We start from the raw sequence: 17218 nt of genomic DNA on the forward strand, positions 1-17218 counted from the left end.
TAAAAAAAAAAAAGTAATGTTTTTGAAATTCTTACCTAATAAACTAGGATATTCATGTCTAAAAAGTGTTTTTTAATTTGTCTGTTAAAACTAGTTGTCTACAGATTGTTTCATGAATGCATTGTCAAATTATGAAAGCTAAAGTGCAATAATGTTTAAATACTATAAGTGATGGTATATCTTGTTTCTAATAAGAAAAATACTTTTGTCTTTGCTTTATCCTTTTAGGAAGTTTATACGTCAGTGTTTAAAATACTGTTATGTACAATAGGTGTAAAATACATTCTGTAGAAGAGGAGTGCAGAAACTAGCCATGCACATGTTGGTGCGTGTGATGAAACCTACAGCTTTACTGGAGTGATGCAGTGCTCTGCTGGGTTACTCTCCAGTGGCTGTTTTATGGAGTTTGGCAAGGATAGACTTTTTTTTTTTTAATTAATTAATTGATTTATTTTGGGCTGCGTTGGGTCTTCGTTGCTGCGCGTGGGCTTTCTCTAGTTGCAGCGAGCGGGGGCTACTCTTTGGTGCAGTGCGTGGGCTTCTCATTGCAGTGGCTTCTCTTGTTGCAGAGCACGGGCTCTAGCTGCGCGGGCTTCAGTAGTTGTGGCATGCCAGCTCTAGAGTGCAGGCTCAGTAGCTGTGGCACACAGGCTTAGTTGCTCGGCAGCATGTGGGATCTTCCTGGACCAGGGCTCAAACCTGTGTCCCCTGCATTGGCATGCAGATTCTTAACCACTGTGCCACCAGGAAAGCCCAAGGACAAATATTTAAAATTGGATTTTGCTTGGAAATGTGAAGGATGTCCTAATCCTCTGTCATGATCATATGCAGAAAAGTAATGAAAGTTGACTAGGGCCTACATTTTTAGATTTAATCTAATATTCCATATCTGTGACTGCTGCTTCCGAAAGGAGAAAAGTTTAAAAGAATGCCACCATTTTTAAGAGAATTGAATAAACATGTTGCAAGAGGATTCTCTTACAAAAGAAACAAATCCTGGTTAATCTAAACAAAATTGCCTTGGTCTCCACAGTACCACTGAAGTTCACTTAAAAGGCAGAGGCTCCTGACTCAATCCCATGACTCCACGGGATCTGTAGAATACTGAATTTCATGCAAAATAGTAATGGTATTTATACTGGCATATACTGAAACTGATGGAAATTGAACATCAGGTAAATGAGAAGGGAATTATAAACCTTAAGGTTTGTAAGCTAGTAACACTAGGATTGGGAAATTGATGGTCATCAGATACCTTTCAAGTGTGGGAGGATAGAAAAAGTCAGCTTTGATCAAAATTGTAAATACTTTATCTGTAGTGCTAGTTTGTGACCATTTTACCTTTGGCTAAAAAATAAGGTTGTCTTTATTTAAAAGTAACATCACTGCTCAGTCTAACAAGTGTTAAAAGTCATCTTGGGTCAACCCAATTTATCCATTCCCATAAGGCTACTGAGAAAAGTCATGTAGTTGCTGTTAATTCAAGTTCATGGTTTCCAATTTAACTACATTATTTTTTTCATTCCTGCTCAAACTACCCTCAAAATCCTTACCTTTCTACAAACTTCCAAGTCACCAATTATGCCTTCTTTAATATTCAGCATACCACCACATCTGTTTGCTTCCCATCTTCCAGTAGTCCAGGCTTTGTTTACCTGGGTGAATTTGAGTGTGTAGGAAATATGGAAGAGTAATTGCCCCAATTCTTTCCAATTCTGGTTTTGCTGACTTAAGAGGTAGTTTAATTTTGAAATCGAATTGCTGGTTTCCTTGAACCAGTTTTTCTCCTATGCTCTTCAGGTCTTTTAAAAGGCTCACTTAGGGAATTCCTTGGTGCTCCAGTGGTTAGAGCTCTGCACTTCTACTGTGGGGGGCGGGGAGTGGGGGATGGCGGGGAGGCAGGCAGGGCTCAATCCCTGGTCAGGCAACTAAGATCTTGCAAGCTGGGTCTTGAGGCAAATCAATCAATCAATCAATCAATCACTCACTTAAATGATTTCCATAAGATAGGTAACAGGCTCACAAAACCTCTTGAGACCTAAATTCCTTTCCATTCAAAAAACAAACAAACAACAACAACAACAAAAGTTAAACCATACATTTTGTGTGTAAGGGTTGTTCAACTAAAGGAATAAATGTCTGTTAATTTTCTTTTTCTTTTTTTGGCTGCGCCACTCAGCTCGTGGGATCTTATTTCCCTGACCAGGGATCAAACCTGGGGCCCAACTGGCAGTGAAGGTGCCAAGTCCTAACCACTGGACCACCAGGGAATTCCCTAAATTTTTAAAAATAAAAAATAAATAAGGGACTTCCCTGGTGGTCCAGTGCGTAAGACTCTGCAATCCCAATGCAGGGGGCCCGGGTTCGATCCCTGGTCGGGGAACTAGATCCCACATGCATGCCACAACTAAGAGTTCGCATGCCACAACTAAAGATCCCGCATGCTGCAATGAAGATCCCGTGTGCCGCAACTAAGATCCAGCGCAGCCAAATAAGTAAAAAAAATTTTTTTTAATAAATTTATTTATTTTTGGCTGCATTGGGTCTTCGTTGCTGTGTGCAGGCTTTCTCTAGTTGCGGCGAGCAGGGGCTACTCTCCGTTGCGGTGCACGGGCTTCTCACTGAGGTGGCTTCTCTTGTCACGGATCACGGGCTCTAGGCACACAGGCTTCAGTAGTTGTGGCACGTGGGCTCAGTAGTTGTGGCTCGCGGGCTCTAGAGTGCAGACTCAGTAGTTGTGGCACACGGGCTTAGTTGCTCCATGGAATGTGGGATCTTCCCGGACCAGGGATCGAACCCGTGTCCCCAGCATTGGCAGGCAGATTCTTAACTGTGCCACCAGGGAAGTCCCTAAAATCCTTTTTAAGGAAGGGAAATTTGACAAATAAATCCTTACAAAGAGAACTCACAGATTTTGATCTGCAGTAACTACCAATTTTTTGAACTGCTTTTTAAAAAAAGAGGCCACTCTACCTACTCCTCTGTCACACAAATTGTGCTAAAGGGCCCAATTCCAGTACTATGCACGTCAGCTTCAGATGGAGTATCATGCTGGATCTGAGAATTAAAGTTTAAATTGGGGGACAAATAAAAATGTAAGCTCAAGCAGAGTTCCAGTTCACCATAGGATCAATTTAAGTGTGCAGTCAGTTTATATTCAGTACCACCTGGTGTGCACTGTGTACTGTGTGAATGACTGTATCATAATAAACAGATTTGGGTTTTTCTTAAACAGTAGCAAGAAAAATGCTTGCTGTGCAAATCCTGGGCTGCCCCAAGGGAGGCAAATGAAAACCCCAGGCCTAAATTTGTCTCTTCCTATTTTATCTCCTCTCTGCCTTCAGACCTTTCTCTTTTTCACCCCAGGGTTATTCCTTAATCCTTCCGACCCCATCTGCAATCTTCCATCCTGTGCCACATTGAAAGATGTCTCTCGGGCGCCTGGGCTCAGCAAAACAATACTTTTCTTTTTCTCTGGCTGGTTAGTAAAGCAGTGCCAGCCCAGGCTCTGAGCCTCATTAGATTGATTAGGCAAAGAAGTCAGGCAGAATGCTGTTTATACTTTGTACCGTTCCTCTCCCCAGCTCCTGATATCAGAGACCCGGATAACTCCAAAGCCTCTTTGGTGTTCTCTTCTTTCTTTTTTCCTTACATGGCCTTCACGGAGAGTAATTAATTAAGATTTAAAAGCAGTAATAAATCACATTTTATAGACTCTGAGCACATTATAAATATTTTTCCTGAAAGCCAATTTAGAAGAAATCTCTAAAATGAGATGTAAAACAACAGCAATTGAAATAAATAATCGAACCGAATAGTCCCAAGCACTGTCAAAAGAAGAACCGTGTACTCTATCTCTGCAATAATAGGCATATATTAGGATCGTTTTCAGCCCATTTCCCCATCCTGCTGGGCAAGAGTTGGTTCAGATAAGGAAAAAGAGCCAAACAAACCGGGGTGGGGGTGGGGTGGGGAACACTAATTATTTTTGATGCCTGGTAAACAGCCTGCGCCAGGGGATAAGGCTTTTCTGGCTCTCTCAAATACCCGTTCTTCCCTTTCCTTGTGTCTGTCCTCCTCCCTGGAAGCTGCGGGGTAGGGAGTTCTAAAAATAGTCGGTGAATCACGGCAGATAATATTGTGCAGCTGTTACATAAACAGCCAGCCCGCGCGGGCGCCGAGGGTAGGAACGGAAAATATCTGGGTCAGGGTTGTCACTCCGAATAGGTTCCCCCGGAGCCGGCCTGCGGGAGGCGCGGCCGGGAGTAGGCCTGGGCCCACGGGCCGGGAGCAGCAGGGGAGTGGCGGGCGGCCCTCGGCGGGGTAGCAGAGGCAGCTGGCCGGGCGCGGGCGGCGGCGCGAGCTGGGCGGACGTGCTCCGCGCGGTCTCCCCATGGCGGGGAGCGGGCCGCGGCGGCGGCGGCGCTGACCGGCCGGGACTGGGCGGGCGGGCCCGGGCGGGGGCCTGGGGCTGAGGGAAGATGAGCGCTCTCCTGGAGCAGAAGGAGCAGCAGGAGAGGCTGCGGGAGGCCGCGGCCTTGGGGGACATTCGGGAGGTGCAGAAACTGGTGGAGAGCGGGGTGGATGTGAACTCCCAAAATGAGGTCAACGGCTGGTAAGTGGGGAGCGGGGGAGGCCTAGGGGCAGAGCATCCGGCCCGGGCGCGAGCTCGGCCTAGCGCTGTCCCCGACGCCCTCTAAGGCGTGGCCCGGCGCCCCGGGTCAACGAGGCTGTGCGCTCTGGAGGCCAGACCTGGCCCCCTCTGCCTCGGGTAGTCAGCGGAGCGTCGTGTCCAAATCCCGGCCCACGTGGTCCTGCCCCGGCAGCGCCCACCCGAACCCTGGCGCCCGCCGTTCCCCCCACCCCACCCCTAACGTGGCCGGAACGATGCTGGCTACGACTCTCACCCTAATTTGGAGCTCACCCCAGTTCGAGTCTGGAATTACTATGAAGAATACGTCTGTGCAGAGCAAAAAGCATAAGCAACTGAGCAAATGTGGATCTTATAAACTAGCACGATTTCTTTTCCCAAGACTAGGAAAAAAAAATCACTTGCATCCCTATTCTGCTTCTCTGTAGTCTCACTGCAGCAGTGATTTGCTACTACCTACAGCTGCCTGTTGCAGGAAGACCCATTCATTTATCCTATAGTGTTTGCTTTGTTTTCTTACAACAGTTTCAAATATGGGACTTCAGATGCCTGCATGCAGTTGAGTCCTTTCCAACTAAATAAGGAATCTCATTTTAAGATGTGCTGGTGGTCAAGTTTTAAGTTACTGAATGTGGTATTATTCTGCTCTCTTCACATTTAAATTTTAATTTTTTATTTGATCCAGGTTATGCTTAACCAGCCTATTTTGCTAGCTGAGAGTTAAAGTGAGTTTGCAAATGTTTTATTTTTTAAGGTGGAATCATACAGTTTGAAACTAAAAGGGACATTGGAGATGGGTTCAACTCCAGGGAATAACCTGCCCGAGGTCACACAACTATTAATATAAAAGCCAGGACCGGAGTCGCAGTTTCCTGACTTCCTCACAAATCTATCTACCAACTTACCCTAAGGAAAACAACCTGGGTAGCTGTCCAGAAAGCCAGGAAACAGTAGAAACTGCTTTTTTGTTTTGTTTAAAAGTGTTTGCAAACTAGCTTGCTTTTCTCTGTGTGTGCCATTTCTAGTATTGCTATGTGGTTCACAAGCTGTGAATCATTGTTTTGACACTGGGAGGCAGTGTTGTGTAGAAGAATGAGCCTGGTCTTTCCTGCAGGTTCTTCTCCATTCCTGCTTGGATATACAACCTTGCCCGAGTCACTTCAGTTTCCAGTTATTTCAGAAGAGTGTTGTGAGCATTCAAGGAGATGCAGCATTATATAAATAGCTAACATTTATTGAGCTTGCTCTGTAGTGCAAACAAGCTTCCAAGTGCTTTATGTGTATTATCTCATTCACAACTACTCAGGGACATAGCTATTGTTATTCTCTCCATTTTGTAGGTGAGGATACTGAAGCCCAGGAAGATTAAGTAATTTTCCCAAGGTCCCAGAGTTTACAGTAACTGATGGAGCTGGGAAACAAACCCAGCATCTGCCTCCAAACCATACTTCCTTTTTTTTTTTTTTGGCCGCACCCAACGGCATGTGGGATCTTAGTTCCCCAACCAGGGATCGAACCCGCACCCCCTGCAGTGGAAATATGGAGCCTTAACCACCGGACCACCAGGGAAGCCCCCAAACCATACTTTCTTAACCACATAGTAGGTGCTCAGTGAATGTAAGTTGGTTGAACTATGAAGAGGCTTTCATAGATTTAATTGGGGGAAGATGTCTAATAGGACTTCAAATTCAGCATGTCCAGGGTTGAGTTCCTGGTCTCCCTCGTACCCCTAATTGTCCCCAGCCTGCTCCTGAGTCCTCATCTCAGCATCTGAGGTGCACAGGCCAGAATCTTTGGTGCCCTCCTTGCCTCTGTCTTTCCCTCACACCCCACATCCAATCAAGCTGCTAATCCTGCCAGCTCCACTGGCAGCGGTGTAGTTAGAATCTGACCATTTCTCACGAGCTCTACCACTACACCTCTGGTGCAAAGCCACCATCATTCCATCACTTGGATTAATGCAGTAGCCTCCTAACTAGTCCTTCTACCCTACATCTTTTCTCAGCACAGCAGCCAGAGGGATCCTGACTTAAAACATAAGTCAGATAATTTCATTCTGCTCAAAACCCTTTAATGGCTCCCATCTCACATTGAGTAAAAGCCCACAGGGTCCTACAGTTTCGACTCCTTGTCCCTGTATCCTCTGTCTTTACCTCTAAGCCTCACCTCCGGCTTTACCCCCTTGCCCCCTTCATTCTGCTCTCCTGGCCTCCTTGCTTTTCCTGAAAACACCAGGCACAATGTTGATTCAAGGCCTTTGTGTTTTCTCTTCCCGTCATTTAAAATGCTTTTGTTCCCTCACCTCCTTCAGGTCTTAGCTTAGATGTCGCCTTAGTGAGTCTTTCCTTGACCCCCAATTTAAAATTGAGCCATGCCCCTTCCCTGTCTCTGGCATTTCCTAATCCCTTTTCTTTCTTTATTGTCCTTATAATACAATCTCTGTGTACCATAGTGTTTTGCATATTTGCTGACTGCCTCAGTTTTCTCATCTGTAAAGTGGGAGAATGTTGATAATAGTACGTAACTTATGGGTTGTTTAGAGGATTAAATGAATTAATATATGTAAAGCTTTTAGAACAGTGTTCAGTATGTAAAACATTATGTCTGTGTTAACTATTTTTTCTTTTTTAACTATTATTATTTTATTAAGCAGTGTGCTGGGTAATGGGATATAAAGGTTACCCTCAAAAAACATAGTCAGTAGCATAGAAAAGCAGAATGGTTACTGCTTTCAATTCTTAGCTGCTCAGTAACCACAATTTCTGCACAAATGAAATTTGTGCCTCTGGTCTGAAATACTTCCCAGCACTGAAAGGATGCCCAGTGCCTCTGGTCTGAAATACTTCCCAGCACTGATAGGCTATTCTGACTGCAAATTTAAAGCTTAAAGAGTTCAAGTTCAAAGATACAGCTCCCACATCAATTGTAATTCAAGTGTCATGCATACCCCTTTGCTTTAAGGAACAAGTATAATAGCTCATGAAGAAGTTGAAAATATTGCCTGGCTACAGTGCCTGTGAGTTCTGGCCACCCAGAGCCGCACAGGTCTGGACTATAAATGATGATCACTCAGGGTACAGGGCTGTGGGGGACGTGCTATGTTGACTTAACTCCACTTTACATGGTGATGCTTTAGCTAGTTGGTTTGTCCCCAAGTGTCTCAGATCCACTGGCAGTATATTTCTTCCTTCACTCTCAAGCTTGTCATGAACAAGTGATTTACTACTAGCAAGTGAGCACTTTACTTCCAAAAGGGAACATTTTTCTCATCATGCTCCATTCATTTTTGAGTGCTTGCTTATCATTATAATTATTCATTTTCAGACTTTCAAGACATCCACACACAAACACACTCTCAGCTGTAGTTTGCCCAGAATCAAGGATATATGGGATCCTTCTACTCCGAGTAATGCCCACCTTGTCCTTGGTTCACTCATTCAGCAAATATTAATTAAGTACCTGTATATTCAAGCAGATACTTCCTTACCTTCACACAGAGCTTATATTTTAGAAGTCCATATCAAGACTCTTACCTTATTTTCCCCAAATTGGCATTCTTTTCATCATAGAGTACCTTTTAAAGACATCTGGATAATCTAATTCTAATGAGTAATAGCTTGGAATGTCAAATATCACTCTGAAACATCAGTGGAGTTGCTCCCAGCCAGCCAGACAAGCTGGCTTTCTGTAAGTCATAAATATTAAGGTGCCCAGGGCAAATCAGCTTTTTCCTGGAACCAAATGTACTTTCTAGATAGTTATATTTCTCAGGTGGGTGACCTACTCCTCACTATTGAACATATGTTCTATTCTTTACCATATTTATATTCGTCTATAAGCTCTGAAGATATTTATCTCAGTTCAATTAGAGAGTTGGTGAATGAGGACATTTCAAAACAGAGGGGAGGGGGCTTCCCTGGTGGCGCAGTGGTTGAGAGTCTGCCTGCCAATGCAGGGGACACGGGCTCGAGCCCTGGTCTGGGAAGATCCCACATGCCGCGGAGCAACTAGGCCCGTGAGCCACAACTACTGAGCCTGCGTGTCTGGAGCTTGTGCTCCGCAACAAGAGAGGCCGCGATAGTGAGAGGCCCGCGCACCGCGATGAAGAGTGGCCCCCACTCGCCGCAACTAGAGAAAGCCCTCGCACAGAAACGAAGACCAACACAGCCATAAATAAATAAATAAATAAAAAATTTAAAAAAAAACAACAGAGGGGAGAAAAATAATTTCCTTCCATAATAACATTCAGCTTTGGCAACTGGGGATGAATTTAGTAGCTCTATTAAGTTGGAGTATTGGCTAGCATGTTAATTATATTTCTGTGCAGTGTTAAGATAATAGCTCTTTAGAGTGTGCATAATCCCTATGTGTACAATAGTAAATAATTAGTTTTACTTAAATGAGTCTAATACTTCAGAAGAGTTCTCAAAAATTTTGGCTATTGATGTACATTTTTCAAGTGCTTTAGGAATTAAAGTACGTGTGCGTGCCTTAAACACAAGACACTGCACACGTACTTTAATTCCTAAAGCACTTGAAAAATGTAGCCTTCTGGAGAGAACTAGAGAAGTTAACTCTTAAAAATGGGAATTTGGAAATCCTTTTTGTGTGTGTGTGAAGGAGAGAAAAGGAAAGAGGAAAAGAGTAACTGAGATTCAGACAGGGATCTGCTGTAGTAATAATTTTAGTGGCAGAGCAAGCTGCAGATGAGTGATGGTTAGTAGCCTGATAATATTTAATCTTCAAGTGACATTTGGTACATATGAAGCAAGTTTCCATGGTCTCTTAAAAGGAATATGGCCATGTAAAAATATATTTTAAAGAGACTGGTACAATCTAATGAGCGACACCGATAGAGTTAACACACAGGATATCAGTAGAGTTATCTAGCCAGCCAGGCAGCCAGCCTTCTGAAAGCCATTGAAATAAAGCTCCTAGGATAAATTAGCTTTTCCCAAGGGCCAGAAATGAAATTGAAAAATCAATTTTAAGCATATTAAATATTTTGATCATCTGCTTTCTGAAAAGAGAAGTTAAGATTACCAGCCTGATTTTCTGGTTCTAGCTGAACTCTAACACGCTTGTATATATTTATTTACTGGTGTGTAGAATTTGAAATCCCAAATCACCTCTCCACTTTTTAAATCACTCTTTTTTTTCTTTTCTTTGCCATAGGACCTGTTTACACTGGGCATGTAAACGCAATCATGGTCAAGTGGTTTCTTACTTGTTAAAATCAGGCGCTGACAAAGAGATTCTTACCACAAAGGGAGAAATGCCAGTCCAATTAACATCAAGGAGAGAAATTAGGAAGATTATGGGAGGTGAGTCTGTGTTTTGAGGCAACTTTTGATTTTGTCAACCTAATTTAAGACTTATGGTATTATTGTATATATTCTTGAGGCCAAACAGCCAGTCTGTTTCTAAAAACAAGATAGTCTTAACTGTGCCAAGATAATTATTCCATATTGTTTCTGGAAAGGTAGGCATTATAAAGTTTTGGTTTTTATCTGTAAACTTTAAGGTAATAAAAATGGTAACGCTAAACGTGCAGTAAACACTGATCAAAATATTTGTTGTATACCAAAGGACACTAGCTTTCACAAGATACTCTACTTTGTAATTTTTAAAGGGCTATGTAAGTGTTCTGTGTTTCCGTCTTTTTAAGTGGAAGATGATGATGATGACCGTGACGACCTCCCCCAGCTGAAGAAGGAGTCAGAGCTGCCCTTTGTTCCGAACTATTTGGCCAACCCAGCCTTCCCTTTCATCTATACCCCTGGGTCGGAGGATTCAGCCCAGCTGCAGAATGGGGGCCCCTCCACACCTCCTGCATCACCCCCTGCAGATGGCTCGCCTCCATTGCTGCCCCCTGGGGAACCTCCCCTGCTTGGGGCCTTTCCACGGGACCACACCTCTTTGGCACTGGTTCAGAATGGGGATGTGTCTGCCCCACCTGCCATACTGAGAACACCAGAAAGCACAAAACCGGGTCCTGTTTGTCAGCCACCGGTGAGTCAGAGTCGCTCCCTGTTCTCTTCTGTCCCGTCCAAGCCACCAATGTCTCTGGAGCCTCAAAATGGGACGTATGCAGGACCAGCGCCAGCATTCCAGCCATTTTTCTTCACCGGAGCATTTCCATTTAATATGCAAGGTAACCTCTCATCAGCAGACAGCCTCTGCAACAGGGCAGGTGGTGTCCAGAGGTCTAGTGCTTTACTTCCTGGTTTTCTGAGGAGTGGGGGTGGGATTTATTTATTTTGTGTATGATTACAAAGTTACAGGAAAGATGCAAGACTAGTATAAGGAACTCTTTTTACTCAAATTTACAAGTTATCTTTTGCCCTTTTACCCTGAACTACTTAAGTGTGTTTTTCCTAAGAACAAGGATAGTCTCTTACATAATCACCGTATAATGACCAGATTTAGAAAATATAACCTTGACATAATACTATTCTCTAACCCATAGTTTATATTTAAATTTTGTCAGCTGTCTCAGCAATGCCCTTTGTAGCTATCTTCACTCCTTCCATCCACTCCGCCTCCCAGGATCAACCATTGCATTTGGCTATCATGTTGTTATAGTCTCCTTTAATCTGGAGTATTTCCTCAGCCTTTAGCTATCATTTTAGACCTCAGAGTTTTGAAGAGTCCAGACCAGTTATTTTGTAGAATATGATTTCCTTTCATTTTTTTCTCTATTTATTAGGTGGTATTCTACTATAAAGAAGGGCTTTCCCTTCTCCTCCATTTATATCAGTATGAACTCACTGATTCTTATTTTATTTATTGGGTTATAATCCATTAGTATCATTATTTTGATGTTCAAATTATGCCAGATTTATCCAGAGGGAGCCCCTTGGAGCTTGTTCTTGTGTCTCTTTGACATGTCCATCATTCTTGGAGCACTTCCTTACTTTGTGGTACAGCAAGATGTTTCAGGCTCCCTAGTATAACTTTCCCCGCCCCAGCCTTGGAATCAGCTGTTTCTCCAAGGAGCCCTGGTTCTTTCTGGTGGAGAACGGTATTCAGAAGCCAGAATGTGAACACTGGGTGTGCTCGCTGCTGCTAGCATCTTTTCTTCTAGGCTCACTCAGAAAAGAAAGAAAAAAGCAAGCAAACAATAAAGAGCAATTGAATGATAAAAGGAAAGATTCACCAGGAAGATATAAACTAAACATGTATGTACCTAGTAACATAACTTCAGAGCATTCTAAGTTCTCATTTAATTGTTACAACAAACTCATAAACTGGGTATTATTATTTACATTTAATTTAATTTATTTATTTATTTTGGCCTCCCTGCACAACTTGCAGAATCTTAGTTCCCCAACCAGGGATTGAACCTGGGCCCTGGCAGTGAAAACGACGAGTCCTAACCACTGGACCGCCAGGGAATTCCCATTATGTACATTTTATTTATTTTTTTTTTAAGATTTTTCTTCTTGGCTGCCCCGCGCAGCATGTGGGATCTTAGTTCCCCGACCAGGGATTGAACCTGTGCCCCTTGCATTGGAAGCATGGAGTCTTAAGCACTGGACCGCCAGGGAAGTCCCTATGTACATTTTAGAAGTGGAGAAACTTAAATGCAAAGAGATAGGTAATTTACCCAGTATCACATATCTAGTACATGATAGAGCGGGGCTATATACCCATTTGTACCACAGTCATTCAAGGTTCAAAAGGTCACAAAAAGTAGAGTTGAAATCAGCTCCCACAATTTATGACAAAAGCAACAAACTCTCCATTGATATTTTAGATCAGCGATCCCCACCCTTTTTGGCACCAGGGACTGGTTTTGTGGAAGACAGTTTTTTCTACAGACTGGTGCGGGGAGGGGGAGAATGGTTCAGGTGGTAATTCGAGCAATGGGGAGCCCCAGACAAGCTTTGCTGGCTTGCTGCTCACCTCCTGCTGTGCAGCCCCGTTCCTACTGGTCCGCGGCCGGGGGTTGGGGACCCCTGTTTTAGATGAAAAGTAGAAAATGAACATATGCTTCCTGGATATCAAGCTGCACGCTGACCTGAGAGGATTAGTGAAGTTAAAAAAAAGAAAAAAAAGGCAAGCAAACACAAATATATGTACTTTTTTCTGTATTTCTATATCTATTTAATCTAGATCTTTTAAAAAATATTAAAAACTGTAAATTAATCCTAATACCTCCAATTCCAGTCTAACACCACAGGGTATAGTCTAGTCTTACCTTTCTTTTTCCATATCAGTAACTCCCTCACTTTCTGTTTTTGAGGACCTGTTACTATTGTTGTTGATAACAGTGGCCCATGGGTGGCATGAGGGATTCATATATAAGGAGCAAAGCAGAACCACCAAATGCACATGGGTGCATGGCTTGGGCCATCATGGCAGCCACGCTCAGAATTTAGGAGCAGACTGCTTAGATCCCAGAGCCACGAATAATGGTATTTGTTTACTCTCAAAGCCAAGGTTCCTCCCTTATTAAGGTATACTGAATTCAAATCATAGTCAGACTTTAATTTTTATTAGTAGCTTATCTTTTTGCTCTTGTACTGTCTTTATTGCAAGGATTTTCATATCTCATAAATATCTTTAGATCCACAATTGTTAAATATTTTTTGTTTTTTTATTTATTTTTTTATCTATTTATGTATTTATTTTTGGCTGTGTTGGGTCTTCGTTTCTGTGCGAGGGCCTTCTCTAGTTGCGGCGAGCGGGGGCCACTCTTCATCACGGTGCGCGGGCCTCTCACTGTCGCGGCCTCTCTTGTTGCGGAGCACAGGCTCCAGACGCGCAGGCTCAGTAGTTGTGGCTCACGGGCTTAGTTGCTCCACGGCATGTGGGATCTTCCCAGACCAGGGCTCAAACCCGTGTCTCCTGCATTGGCAGGCAGATTCTCAACCACTGCGCCACCAGGAAAGCCCCACAATTGTTAAATCTTTATAGAGTAATTCTTGTACCATTATCTTTCCCGTGCCTTCTTTTCACCTCGCTTCCCCTTACCCTGCTTATGTGTAGTTTGATACCCAACCCATTCTCAAGCCTTTACCTGCTTAGCTCCAGCGGCAGAAGTAAATTGTCCTTCTGTACAGCTGGGATGGTTGTCTGCCGTCTCCCCCTGCCGCCCCTTTACTTTGTGAACCACAGTCTTAGCTATAGGGAGGACAATGCAACTGCACCAGCAGAGCCAGAACTGGGCCTGAGCAAACCATGCTGATTGTGCTTAGTTTTCTCATTGGGTGGCACAGGCCTTCAGCACAGGGCATGATTAAGGGTAACCATCTTCTGGAAAAGATCTTAAATTACATCTGGTTACTATGCCAGAATCATTCATTAACATTTCTCCCCCCTTTTCCCTAGAGCTGGTACTCAAGGTGAGGATTCAGAACCCATCTCTTCGAGAAAATGATTTCATTGAAATTGAACTGGACCGACAGGAGCTCACCTACCAAGAATTGCTCAGAGTGAGTTGCTGTGAGCTGGGTGTTAATCCTGATCAAGTGGAGAAGATCAGAAAGTTACCCAATACTCTGGTAAGAAAGGTAAGAAAGGTCCGTTAAGTGGTTGCTTTTTCCATTTGGAAAATACCCAGCTTCCTCCTTGGGTATATGAGTCATAGTTGAAGAAACGAGAAGAGAATAGAAAAAGAGCAAAGGGTGTTTTTCCATTGAGCTTTCTTTCCTCTACTGGGCCTATAGAGACATTGGCATTTCTGCAAGTGGTAGGTTACCAGAGAGAATGTTCTGAATTACCATTCACAGGTACCTATTTTTGGTTGTTTCTCTTTAGTGATCTGTAAGGATTACCTTAGTGCACTATCAGATGTGCCTTGTGTTTTATAACATAAGAACCAGTCTAAATTATAGTGCAAATCTACATAGATACATGTGTGGTCCTCCCAACATCTCTGGGTTCCCTGAATGTCAGGCTTCTGGCTTCTCGGGGCCCCTGAGGAAAACATCCCTGCACTGCCTCTCCCTTCAAGGTGTGCTTATCTTGTAGCAACTGCTGTTAAGGCCTTCTACCACTCCAACCCAGTTCACGCTCCTGGGGAATTTCCTGCACTATCACTGGTATCAACACAGCACACCAAACACATAGAGACAAGCGGCTCCTCTTAATCTGTTTAACCTATTTTTGTTTTAGGACAAAGATGTTGCTCGACTCCAAGATTTCCAAGAGCTGGAACTGGTTCTAATGATAAGTGAAAATAATTTTCTGTTCAGAAATGCTGCATCCACACTGACTGAAAGGCCTTGCTACAACAGGAGAGCTTCAAAACTGACTTACTAATGCAGCAGGGACTTTTATCACTGAGTACTGTGACAGTGTGCATTACCTCTGGGCCAAGGACAAGCCATTGATCTAAATGCCTTGGATGCCCCGGAGGGCCCCTGGTGCCACTGCATCAGATACACTAACATCGTTCTGCCAAGGTAGGAAGCCCCTGACCCCGAGCAGCGGTGCCACTCTTCCGAGCCTCTTGGTGCACAATAAACCTATTGCTTGAAGCTGTGAACAGCTGAGAAGTGGCCTGGAGAGGCAGAAGCCGACGGGTCTATATCCAATGTGTTTTTTGTGCAGAATGTAAGAGAGTTGTCTAACAGAAGCTGAGAGAGAGCAGAGCCTATTTCTAGCTAGTCCTGTTGACAGTGCACCCGAAGGGCCGGGAAGCGCTTCTCTTGGTGTTGCATGTTCACGACTCTCCAGAAACGTGAACTGACTAGAGAGGAAAACTGGGGAAAGCACAGGTACTGGACATAGGAATTTTGGTGTGACTTGTGGCTGTGAGGTTTCACATAACATATTTATAAATGTTACTCAGGTTAAAATTATTTAAGAATACAGTTACCTAATTGTAAATATGCTGTTAACCAAAAGAGCTTCCCCTCCCCGACTTTTTCCATTGTAAACACTCTTGACTGCTTCTGTCTCTAGATTGCCATTGCCTAGACAGTCATCTCTGCATTAACGCCCCTTTGTGGTCACTAGAGGGCTCTCTGACGCCTTCTAAAAGAGCAACAGCTTTTTTTTTTTTTTTTTTTAACTGCAGCGATCCCTGTCTTCGTGTTTCTGTTTAATTGCACCGAAAGAGAAGAGCACAAACATTGCCAGTCCATGTTCTCCACTTTCATTTTCCACTACAAATGAAAAGCAATTTTCCAGACTGAATCTGTTGCTATTTTAAAGGTTATTGTGGGAAACTGAGCTAAAAGGAGTTAGCATCTTTATTTTTGTATCAAAGATAAAGATTATTTTGAAACTATTGGGATTTTTACACAGCTCTGAAATCTGTTGCTTTTGTAAACAAGTTGTTTGATCTTGGGCATCCTCCACAACCACCACCAACCCACTTAACAAAGTCAGTTGTGAGTCTACCAGGCTTTGTTCTCAAAACAAACAAATACCTGATTAAACTCTTGAGCATGGCATAAGAATTTTTCTAAAGAATGCATTTAAGGATTCTTTTCCTTCCCTTCAGTGTCATTAATGTTAAAAAGAAAAGCTACTGTCTTGTTGAAATAAACAGCTTAACTTTAGAAACAAGAATGAGCACACTTAGACAAACAGGAGAGCAGGGGTTTGAAGCCAGCTGTTGAAGAACATCCCTGCTGTCTTAAGAAGCTTTCCCCCCATAGTGCCTATAGTTTCCAAAGAAACTTAACTTCCTAACTGTGTTAATTTTATTGGAACACTACAGATTGAGAGAGAACATGCAGAAGATGTCAGTGGAAGAGAATGTTGTGCTAAGATAATGGCCTCCTGCTGCTGCTTAAATGCTGAGCTGGGGTTGAGGTGTTTTCAAGGCCAATGTGGAGTCACTCTGTTCAGTGACTTAATTGTATTACAGCAATTACCGATGGTGAGTTACTCACCCTTGTGCAGTGTTTGCCTAACAAACAGAGTAAAGGTTATTTATTACTCACTTTCTCTGAAGTACTTTAAAGAAGAAACTTCCCTTGTGTTTCAACCAGTCAGAAGATAGTCTGTCCAGACAAACTAACCCTTTTTTTTCCCTTACCTTCGAAAAAAGTTACAATTTACTGATACAGTTAAGGCTAGTTTTATCCTGGAATAAATAAATTCAGTATTAATTCATGTCTAAATCATTGGGGTTAATACTCTTCCAGCCATACAGATCAATTAGAAATTCTTGGAAGCAGTTGAAGCCCCTGGCTGGGAGGTGGCCTACAGAGGAGTAGCTTCAGGGCATTTCCGGGGCTTAGAAATGGAGGCTGAGGGAGTCTCAAGTGAGAGATGGGCCCTGCCCTGCTCTCTCTTCTCCCTTATAAAGTCCTCTGTGGTCAACTGACTCTTGCGTATGGCAGTGAATTAGACTGCACAGTTGCTGGTAGGTGAGTTTAAAGTCTTAATCTATGCATTCAGAGAAATATTTTTATATGCTTTGTGTAATTTATAACAAGGATTTTTTTTTAGCTTTGTTAACTGTGAATTCGCCCCTCCTCCTCCACTGCATATTTAAAGCATGTGCTCACACTGTGTGTAAACATTCACTGAAGATTTTTCTCTTCGTGAACTGCTGACTGTTCAAGCATAACAAGTATTATTAAAATTAAATATTAACTGACT

The 17218-nt window shown here is 43.1% G+C and overlaps 1 protein-coding gene across 2 annotated transcripts; it reads left to right on the forward strand.

Annotated features, from left to right (window-relative positions):
• The first annotated feature begins 4179 nt into the window (after positions 1–4179).
• Positions 4180–17218, forward strand: ANKRD40 (ankyrin repeat domain 40). 2 transcript variants are annotated; one of them, XM_036837421.1, is made up of 5 exons: positions 4180–4615; positions 9827–9975; positions 10320–10805; positions 13988–14169; positions 14774–17218. In XM_036837421.1, exons 1-5 carry the CDS (start codon positions 4482–4484, stop codon positions 14918–14920), a joined length of 1098 nt encoding a protein of 365 aa, XP_036693316.1. In that variant the 5' UTR covers positions 4180–4481; the 3' UTR covers positions 14921–17218. The 2 variants fall into 2 exon arrangements, with proteins under 2 accessions (XP_036693316.1, XP_036693317.1); XM_036837422.1 differs by having other exon boundaries at positions 4239–4615; positions 13988–14160; positions 14774–17213.

Source organism: Balaenoptera musculus, chromosome 20, assembly GCF_009873245.2.
Source record: "Balaenoptera musculus isolate JJ_BM4_2016_0621 chromosome 20, mBalMus1.pri.v3, whole genome shotgun sequence".
NCBI classification, from domain to species: domain Eukaryota; kingdom Metazoa; phylum Chordata; class Mammalia; order Artiodactyla; family Balaenopteridae; genus Balaenoptera; species Balaenoptera musculus.